The sequence below is a fragment of the Convolutriloba macropyga genome, unplaced genomic scaffold (genome assembly GCF_964194025.1).
Source record: "Convolutriloba macropyga unplaced genomic scaffold, txConMacr16.3 SCAFFOLD_6537, whole genome shotgun sequence".
NCBI lineage: Eukaryota > Metazoa > Xenacoelomorpha > Acoela > Convolutidae > Convolutriloba > Convolutriloba macropyga.
The window spans coordinates 1-10,935 of NW_027452387.1; the positions used below are offsets into that span (position 1 = coordinate 1).

Below are 10,935 nucleotides of genomic sequence, written 5' to 3' on the forward strand. Positions count from 1 at the left end.
ATATATAAGTCTGCGGGTAAAATCACATGGTATGTAAAATATGATTAATCATTGATTACTTTGCAAACTTATTGTAAGTAAGTTTTTGCCAAACAGTCTTTTCACGGCATATGCATATTTTATTAGGCTTCATATTTCTGGTTGCATAACTTTTCATAATTTTGGTTGCATATTTTTCCACAATTAAAATTTTTTGGTTTCATACTTTATGAAGCTGTATATTTTTCCTTGCATTTTTCCCATAAGTACATAAGCACAATTTTTTATAGGTTGCATATTTTGGTTGCCATCTGGCGCGAAGGCAAATCTATATTAAAAAGAACTTTTCTTACTCTCCTGCGTAGTGTCCGGGGGCACATTGAACACATCCTCCAGGGTAGCAGAATCCAAGGTCACAACTTGCACCACATTCTTCTAAAACATGATGAAATTATATTCACCGCGCAACACTTGATAATTCCAAAAACGCTCTATTAGCAACCATATTTAAGAGCTCTGTCCTATAAGTTTATAGACAGCTTTCGCATATTGAGGTTGACATTCAGACCAAAAGTCGATATGCCCAGAACAAAATAAATGTCACAAGTCAGGGCATAGGCAACTTTTGCATGAATATCTGATCATAATGACCCTTAGGCGCAGAAATATTTTCAATTTCAAAAAAAAATGACAGACCTGCTTAGCTCAGGGTTGATTCAGCTCTTACACTAGAGCAGTCACTCAAGTGAACGCGTTATACGTAGAAAACCTCAACTCAAAAAGGGCGCAAATCTCGAACGCAGAAAGAGCAGAAACCAACATTTTGCCTTGTTTTGGACAACTTTTAACTCTAAAATTATTGAACACTCCTGAAATTGTAAAAGCCACGCTTTTTTTACCTAGATACTGGCACCTTTTCAACTAAAAGGTTCATTGACCACGTTTTATTATTCATATATGTACCGACCACTAAAACCCTACATCAAAACCATCTATGATATCAGTGCTTGAAATGAGAATACTATAAAAATGTTGTGTACCAGATATATGCATAAGTATGAAGAGAGGTCTGGACATTAACACCCGAAAGTCTGAACATATGCGCTTCTGAACACACAACCAATGCAAAAATGCAAAAAAAAACGTTTGAACGCAAGAAAATCTTTTAAACACACGATATGCTGGACTTAGAGGTCTTTTGTAAGGAAAGTCTGGACATGCAGATTTTCGACCTGACACCACATCCTAGGTTGTGTGAGTGCGTGAAAATTTAGACTATTAAAAGTCACTAACATTAACTATTGTGCCATCGTAAAGCCTCGCAAAATGCCCTGCATTTAAGAACGTGAGACTTAAATATGAAAAATTTGGCTCTCAATATTTCTATGCGTTCTCAACAAGAGTATTGCGACGTTGCGTCACCTTTTGTTGAGAATGCATGGAAATATTGAGAGCCAAATGTTTCATATTTAATTCTCACGTTCTTACATGATAAATTTTATAACATTAAAAAAAACTTGAGGGAAAAACTTGGAACTTTGTTGCACGTTGAAAGCGTAGAGTTGGGATTATTTCGAATTCTATAAATATTATTTTAAAATTTCGGTTGTTTTGTTGAAAACAACAATTTACACTTACGTTTTTATCGAATCTGAAATAAATGATGCGACAAAATAGTTTTTCAGAAAAAATCAATCGTTTGAAAAGAACCCAACTAAAAAGCATCTCTGCCTGTCGATGTGTTGTGTGTTTCCATAATTTAGTTTGAAGCAAACTCTTCTGGAGTTTATTGACGATGTTTTTAATGAAAAATAAAAATCAACAATCGAAACATTGAATAGCAGAAAAATATCATCATTGAGTCCAAATTGGAAAGTTGGTCAAATGAAGAGTTCAAATAGTGTGTTTTGCATTTTAACTTTTTGTTTACGTCTTTAGAATTTGAAAATAATGTCGGTAAGGAATTCGAGTAATTAATTTAAGGAATCATAAATTTGATCTTCAAAAAGTAAACTGTTTTTTATCACTAATTTCTGGGAATAAGTGTCTGAAGCAACGTTTTTCTCATTTTGATCTGCAACAATTCGAACTCAAAATCAGACATTTTGACCGGAAACGCAGTTATCAAAGGAAGATAAAAAACAGAAAACTGTTACCAAATTTGGTAAGTAAAAATCCTCAATATTCTTTGAATTTCAAATCAACATTGAGACCTTGTTTCTCCAAGATATTGAAAATCTGATAAGAATAAAAAATCCAGGGCTTGTCGAGTACGATATTCCAAATAAAATTTTTTAAGAAAATTTTTTCCTTTTTTTTAAATTTTTTGAAAGTTTACCAAGGATTTTCATATTTTTCGACGACTCCTCAATTCTATACTGAACTGATACATCTGAAATCATAAAATAAATCCCGACATTTCTAACTTAGACGCAGGCTTTAAGTTCTGGTTTCTGTCAACCTAAAACTGTAGATTGATGGCAAGAAGGGAAAGACTGAGTTAATGTGTCCTGTTTGTAATGCTTTATAGAAATTTCTTGTCACATTCTTTTGCTAACGCTAAGAAGAGGTGGTTTTTTCAAAATTAAGGTATGTCTATATCTTTTTTCGGAGAGCTCGTTGAGCAGCCGTTGTCTTATTTGTCGAATATTTTCTTTTTTGCCTCTTTCTGCTCATCTTTTTCAAAAAAGTTGAATAATATTTTTAAGATCTATTTAAAGCTTTTCACGATTTCTGAAGTCAATTTGCAGAAGTGATTTCTTTCAAGTGGAAAAAGGAAACTGGAAACAAAACGACAAATCAAGTGGTTTTGTTGGGAAACAGGGAACGGACCGAAACAAAATTGCAAGTGGTCTGTTGGCATTAAAAATTTTCATTTTTTAAGTAGAGTAGGAAAATGGTAATTGAATGGTTTTTGAATCTGTGAACAAATTTCTCTCAATTTTTCAACCGAAAACCCTAGCTGAGGGATGCTCAGGAAAGCTGCTCATTTTATAGAGTCAAATTTTATTTTAAAACGCGCCTGTGTCTGGTCACAGTTTAAGCACAAACACTGCATGAACAACTATATAAATCATACCTAAACTCATGAAGCCCATCACCATCAATAATATATATATTATATATATATATATAATATATATATAATATATATATATACTATATTATATATATATATTATATATATATATATATATAAGTCTGCGGGTAAAATCACATGGTATGTAAAATATGATTAATCATTGATTACTTTGCAAACTTATTGTAAGTAAGTTTTTGCCAAACAGTCTTTTCATGGCATATGCATATTCTATTAGGCTTCATATTTCTGGTTGCATAACTTTTCATAATTTTGGTTGCATATTTTTCCACAATTAAAATTTTTTGTTTCATACTTTATAAAGCTGTATATTTTTCCTTGCATTTTTCCCATAAGTACATAAGCACAATTTTTTTATAGGTTGCATATTTTGGTTGCCAACTGGCGCGAAGGCAAATCTATATTAAAAAGAACATATGCGCTTCTGAACATATGCGCTTCTGAACCAGAACATATGCGCTTATGAACACACAACCAATGCAAAAATGCAAAAAAAACGTTTGAACGCAAGAAAATCTTTTAAACACACGATATGCTGGACTTAGAGGTCTTTTGTAAGGAAAGTCTGGACATGCAGATTTTCGACCTAACACCACATCCTAGGTTGTGTGAGTGCGTGAAAATTTAGACTATTAAAAGTCACTAACATTAACTATTGTGCCATCGTAAAGCCTCGCAAAATGCCCTGCATTTAAGAACGTGAGAATTAAATATGAAAAATTTGGCTCTCAATATTTCTATGCGTTCTCAAGAAGAGTATTGCGACGTTGCGTCACCTTTTGTTGAGAATGCATGGAAATATTGAGAGCCAAATGTTTCATATTTAATTCTCACGTTCTTACATGATAAATTTTATAACATTAAAAAAAACTTGAGGGAAAAACTTGGAACTTTGTTGCACGTTGAAAGCGTAGAGTTGGGATTATTTCAAATTCTATAATATTATTTTAAAATTTCGGTTGTTTTGTTGAAAACAACAATTTACACTTACGTTTTTATCGAATCTGAAATAAATGATGCGACAAAATAGTTTTTCAGAAAAATCAATCGTTTGAAAAGAACCCAACTAAAAAGCATCTCTGCCTGTCGATGTGTTGTGTGTTTCCATAATTTAGTTTGAAGCAAACTCTTCTGGAGTTTATTGACGATGTTTTTAATGAAAAAATAAAAATCAACAATCGAAACATTGAATAGCAGAAAAATATCATCATTGAGTCCAAATTGGAAAGTTGGTCAAATGAAGAGTTCGAATAGTGTGTTTTGCATTTTAACTTTTTGTTTACGTCTTTAGAATTTGAAAATAATGTCGGTAAGGAATTCGAGTAATTAATTTAAGGAATCATAAAATTTGATCTTCAAAAAATAAACTGTTTTTTATCACTAATTTCTGGGAATAAGTGTCTGAAGCAACGTTTTTCTCATTTTGATCTGCAACAATTCGAACTCAAAATCAGACATTTTGACCGGAAACGCAGTTATCAAAAGAAGATAAAAAACAGAAAACTGTTACCAAATTTGGTAAGTAAAAATCCTCAATATTCTTTGAATTTCAAATCATCATTGAGACCTTGTTTCTCCAAGATATTGAAAATCTGATAAGAATAAAAAATCCAGGGCTTGTCGAGTACGATATTCCAAATAAAATTTTTTAAGAAAATTTTTTCCTTTTTTTTAAATTTTTTGAAAGTTTACCAAGGATTTTCATATTTTTCGACGACTCCTCAATTCTATACTGAACTGATACATCTGAAATCATAAAATAAATCCCGACATTTCTAACTTAGACGCAGGCTTTAAGTTCTGGTTTCTGTCAACCTGAAACTGTAGATTGATGGCAAGAAGGGAAAGACTGAGTTATTGTGTCCTGTTTGTAATGCTTTATAGAAATTTCTTGTCACATTCTTTTGCTAACGCTAAGAAGAGGTGGTTTTTTCAAAATTAAGGTATGTCTATATCTTTTTTCGGAGAGCTCGTTGAGCAGCCGTTGTCTTATTTGTCGAAATTTATTTTTGCCTCCTTTTTTACTGCTCATCTTTTGTAATTCAAAAAAGTTGAATAATATTTTTAAGATCTATTTAAAGCTTTTCACGATTTCTGAAGTCAATTTGCAGAAGTGATTTCTTTCAAGTGGAAAAAGGAAACTGGAAACAAAACGACAAATCAAGTGGTTTTGTTGGGAAACAGGGAACGGACCGAAACAAAATTGCAAGTGGTCTGTTGGCATTAAAAATTTTCATTTTTTAAGTAGAGTAGGAAAATGGTAATTGAACAAAACTCTGGTTCTTGATTGAGATTTTTGAGTATATGGGACAATTTCAACTTAATTTTTTCTCTTTTTTTATATTTTTTAATTCTTTTTTCAAGCCTGTTTTCGTCTAAGTCATTTATAGCTGAATTGTTTTTAATGAAAATCATTCGAATTGTTATTCTGGCCTTGTCCTGTTATGCTATGTCTTTTTTACTTAGTCTTTGTTCAGACAAAAAACGTATCTATTTAGGTGCTCTGACAATGTACACTTTGATGAAAAAATGTAGAGATACAGCAGGCTGGCACTCATTACTAACAAAAGACTTTTATTTTTAATTGTTTCCTGTTTTTTTGTTGATAATCACAAAAGTTTTGTTTGTCTTGGTTATCGTTAATAATTTAGACGAATCACACCTATTGTGAGGCGGTAGAATTTTTGATTTTCGCTTCTTTGCATTCATTGATATTTGTTCCATGGTGCTATTCAAATAAGACAGAGCGCGCTTTTTGATGTTGCTTACTTTGATGTAGGAAAACATTTTTATTATTTACCCAGTAATTTTTTTTCAAATGCCTGGCACCTCTTTTTATCTTGAAACTACATTTTTACTACTTTTGGAGTTTAAAAGCGGGGAAAAATGTCAACTTTGGGGGAAAATTGTAAAATTGTTTCTGTAGAAACTAAATAAATTTTTTTCATCTCAATTTTTGTTTACGTCTACAGAATTTGAAAATAATATCAAGGAGATCAGGTTAATTAATTTAAGGTATCAGATTATTTAACCTTAAAAAGTTAAATTGTACTTTTCACTGATTTCTGGGAATAAAGTGTCTTACAACGTTTTAGTCACTTAGACATTTCATTCGGCTATCAAAGGAATATAAAAAAAAACAACAAAACTGTTTCTAAATTTGGCATCTCAAAATCCTCAATACACTTTGAATTTCAAATCAACGTTCAGATTGTGTTTCTCCAAGATATTGAAAAACTGATAGGAGCACGATATGCAAAAAATATTTTTTTAAATGAAATTATTTTTCACAATTTTTTGAACCTTTGCCAAGGATTTCAATGTTTTTGGACGGCTCCTCAATTCCATGTTGAACTGATAAATCTGAAATCATAAAGTCAATCTCGACACGTCTAACTTAGATGCAGCTTCTAAGTTCTGGTTTTTGTCAAGCTGAAACTGTAAACAGATGGGTAGAAGGGGGGCCTAAGTTACTTTGGCCTATTTGTAATTCTTTCAAACAGATTTTTGCTATTGTTAAGATGAGTAGGTTATTCAATATTTAGATTTTTCGATTTCTTTTTTGGAGATCTCGTCGGGCAATCGTTGTGCTTATGTGTTAGTAGTTAATTTGCCTGCGTTTTTCTTTCTCGTTTTTTACAATTGAAAGTTTAAAATACATTGGGGCACGGTTTTTTTTTTAAGATCTATCTGCAAATTCTCATTAATTCTGAAATCAAATAGGAAAAGTGACTTGGTCACGCCAAAACAGTAAGTGGAGCGAAAAATCAAGTGGAATAGTGGCGTGAACTTTTTCACTGTAGTTTTAAAGTAGAGTATCAAAAAGTGTTTGAACAAAAGTTCTAGCTCTCGATGGTATTTTTTGTTCATTTGTTGCAATTTGACCTTGATTTTTGATCTCTTTGTTCGCGTTTTTAATCGTGTTTTTCACAATGTGTTTTTGAATCCAATCTTAGTCGTTTATAGGTGTTTGTTGTTTAGTCAGTAAAAGTTATTTGATTTTTTAAATTTTATATTTAGTCTTTATTTATTCCATATACATATTTATTTAGGTACTCTTACAATCTACATAATGATTTGATTTATGACAAACTTGAGAGGTATTTTGAGACATTATCTGCTAGACACAGATGCCCATTAGCTTCTTGTTAATCTTTCATCAAGTACATAAAGCTTCATGCATTTCTGAACACTTTTTTTCTGTAAAAATTGTTGCTATCATTATTTATTTTGTTATTCCTTATTCCCTCAATAGGCTTTTTTAAATATATTTGTATATATATTTTATATTTGTGCAAATGAAAATCATTGTTTTCTTTGTTCAATTAAAGTCAGCAAATTTTCTCCTAACAACCTTATTCCGTTGTGTTTCGGGTTTTCGGGCAATTTGAGTTAAGTTGCTATTACTCCGACTAACCTGCAGGAGCGTAGTTGCCTCTGTTGCAAACATAACACCTGACCCTGGTTGTGTTTTGAGTCGAGGGCGCAGTCTGAGTTGAAGTTGTGGTCGTTTCAGTTACTGATGGTGTCGTTGTTGTTTGATAAGCAGTCGATGTGGTTTGGGGTATGGATGAGGTTGCTGTTATTTGCGTTGTGTTTACAGTTGTTGAACTATGCCATGTTGTGGTTTGCTCGGTTGCTGCTGTACTTGTCGTTTTCTCGGATGTCGTGGGTACAGATGTCGTGTTCTCAGTTGTAGTCTGATCACGAGTCGTACTCGTCGGCTCAACTGTCGTAGTTTCAGAAGTTGTAGGCTCACTAGTCGAAATTTTAATAGTTGTTAGTTCACTTGTCGTATATTGAGATGTGGTAGTCGGCTCAATAGTCGAACTCTTAGTAGTTGATGGTTCGGTTGTCGTATATTGAGAAGTACTAGTCGGCTCAATAGTGGAAGTGATAGTAGTTGATGGTTCACTTGTCGTATATTGAGAAGTACTAGTCGGCTCAATAGTGGAAGTGATAGTAGTTGATGGTTCACTTGTCGTATATTGAGAAGTACTAGTCGGCTCAATAGTGGAAGTGATAGTAGTTGATGGTTCGCTTGTCGTATATTGAGAAGTACTAGTCGGCTCAATAGTGGAAGTGATAGTAGTTGATGGTTCACTTGTCGTATATTGAGAAGTAGTAGTCGGCTCAATAGTGGAAGTGATAGTAGTTGATGGTTCGCTTGTCGTATATTGAGCAGTAGTAGTCGGCTCAATAGTGGAAGTGATAGTAGTTGATGGTTCGCTTGTCGTATATTGAGCAGTAGTAGTCGGCTCAATAGTCGAAGTGCTAACAGTTGTCGGTTCCGTTGAGGTACTACTTTGAATTGTTGTTATCGCAGATGTTGTAGTCGTTGGCGTAACCGTTGATGTAGTTTCTGTAGTTATGTGAGTTGTAGTTTGAGCAGTTGTGTTCACAGTCTCAGTTGTAGTTTTTTGTGTTTCGGTAGTACTTGTGGTCGCCTCAGATGTTGTTGTTTCTGTTGTTGTGTTGGATGCAGTGGTTGAGGCAAGTGTTGTTGTGGTATTAGAATTTGTACTAGTGGACTCTGTGGTGGCTTCTGTTGTCGTTTCCGGCACTGTTGTAGTGTTACTTGGCAATGTTGTGTTTGATGTTGTAGTCATTGGCACCGTAGGTGCGGTAGTTGTTGTTGTTGGTTTTGTTGTTGTTGTTGTAGTAGTAGTTGACGGCGTTGTGGTCCTTGTAGTTGTTGTTGTTGATGTTGTTGTTGGTGGTGGTGGTGTTGTTGTTGTCGTCGTTGAGGGCATTGCCGTTGTTGTTGATGTTATTGTTGGTGGTGGTGTTGTTGCTGTTGAGGGAATTGTCGTCGTTGTTGTTGTTGGTGTTGTTTTTGTTGTTGTGCTTGTGGAACTCAGATTTTCGGTCGTTGTCATAGCAGCTGGGGTTGTGGTCTGGCTTGCTGTCATTGTGGAACTTGGCATTGTAGAAATAGTAATTGAAGTTGTTATCAGTGTCGAGCTCTCAGTGGTTGTCTGACCCGGTGTCAAAGAGGTCGTCAAACTTTCTGATGATGTGCTGGTTGTTCCAGTGGTACTTGTCGAAGATGTCGGTTCGGTTGTAGGTTGCTTTGTTGTAGTTGTTGTATGGTGATTCGTTGTAGGCATTGTAGTCGTATTTTGTTCAGGTGCCTCGGTAGTGTTTACAAAAATGGCGGTACTTGACGTTATGTTGGCGGCAGTTGTGTTTGCAATTGTAGTGTTAATATATACAGTCGTTGGTACTGTAGTATTAGCAGGTTCTGGTCCAATGGTTGTGTTTGGGCGTAACATTGTAACTGTAACTAGATGAGGAACCGTCGTGGATTCCGTTGATCCTTGACTCGGAGTTGTTCCAGTAGTAACGGTAATCAAGTGTGCAGTTGTGGAATTGAGGGAATCCGGCGACTTCCCCATTTTCTCGGCTAATCGCTGAAAATCATCATTCTGCCGGGTTTTTGATCTTGGAAAAGCAGCTCTGGCGAATCCAAAAACTCCGGCTATCGCTGTGTCAAAGTTTTGAAGACCTGGTCTTATTTGACCAGCAGTGCCATTTAAACGAGGCACTGTCACTTTACCGTTTGGAAAAACTGATCCGGAAAACCCATAAATCGATTGGCCCAGCCGATCAATCTGTTCGACTGATCGTTGCTCAATCTTTTGTATTGTTTCACGCGCGGCATCAATTTTTTCAGCTATCCCCGAAGAGCGTCCCTGTAATTTTTGGCATGCAAATTGGAGACATACATATTACAAAAATAAATTATGTCGGTAGTGGTATGATATCTATCGCTATATTCCGAATTATCGAAAATATTGAAAAGTAATAATTGGCATTTGCCCGTATTTTGTAGGGGAAAAAATCTGTTGAAATAACCTATTGTAAATTGTGGATAAAATAAGCTTAACAAAGCTTGACAAGAAGCTCTACTTGTTAAGCATGTGCTTAGCTAAAGATACGAAGCCTCGAAAAACAAGAAAGAAAAAGAGACTGGGTTATAAGTGTTGCCCAAGTTCAAGAGAGGTTAAGACCAGTTGATCTGATTGTTTGCAGAATATGCTGATATTTAATGGATAAATGTCCAATTCATTACTCCATTTGCACAGTACTCATGCACCTCTAGCAACATTAAAATCTTAGAAAACTTTGTTCTGTGTTTGTGGTAGTCATTTTTCAGTACCTTTAAGCAAATCTCTTGTTCATTTATTCACCTGTTTCTACGACGCAAAATAGTTTTGGATGACCATTTTATGAGACGAAACGTATCACCAATTGATACCGTTTGATCCTTAATTGAGTCGTATGGAAAATATCTTTTAATTAATAAATCCTAAACTGTTAGAGATAACGGTCGCTTGTTTGCATTACTAAAATTTTGGAAAATCTACAATAAAATAATTGCAAAAAAACTATTTCTATATCCAAAAACATAACAAAAGTGTAAAGTTGGAGTACGAAAACATTTTGGATTTCCAATATTGTAGGATAGAAGAATACCAAATGTAACTAAAAATATCACAAAATTTTCAGGCTCCTTCTTAATGACAGTAAATATAATGATAAATGTGTACAACATTCTTCCGTAAAATCAATTCATTGTGAAGAAATGGCACAAAACATTGTGTTGGTATAGCTGCATTGAAAATACCAACTATCAAACCAACAACTGGTTTATACGGCAACAATAATTTTTTTACTCAATTGACTGCTACCACTCTATTTGATACTTAAGATCAAAGCTGGTCAGCATTCTTTGCAAAACCGTGCAAAAACAGAAACTTAAAAAACACAAACACGCCATATTTGATTACAAACACGCCATATTTGATCTCCAGCTTTAAAGAAAAATATTGTTTTCGCACTCTTCAAGATTT

The 10,935-nt window shown here is 34.1% G+C and overlaps 1 protein-coding gene across 1 annotated transcript; it reads right to left on the reverse strand.

Annotated features, from left to right (window-relative positions):
* Nucleotides 1-332: 332 nt before the first annotated feature.
* LOC142357440 (uncharacterized) lies at nucleotides 333-9,774 on the reverse strand (the record flags this gene model as incomplete). The annotated part of the gene is made up of 2 exons (XM_075409071.1): nucleotides 333-414; nucleotides 7,497-9,774. Coding segments are annotated over 2 exons (2,360 nt in total), but the record flags the coding sequence as incomplete, so codon positions are not given.
* Nucleotides 9,775-10,935: the final 1,161 nt, after the last annotated feature.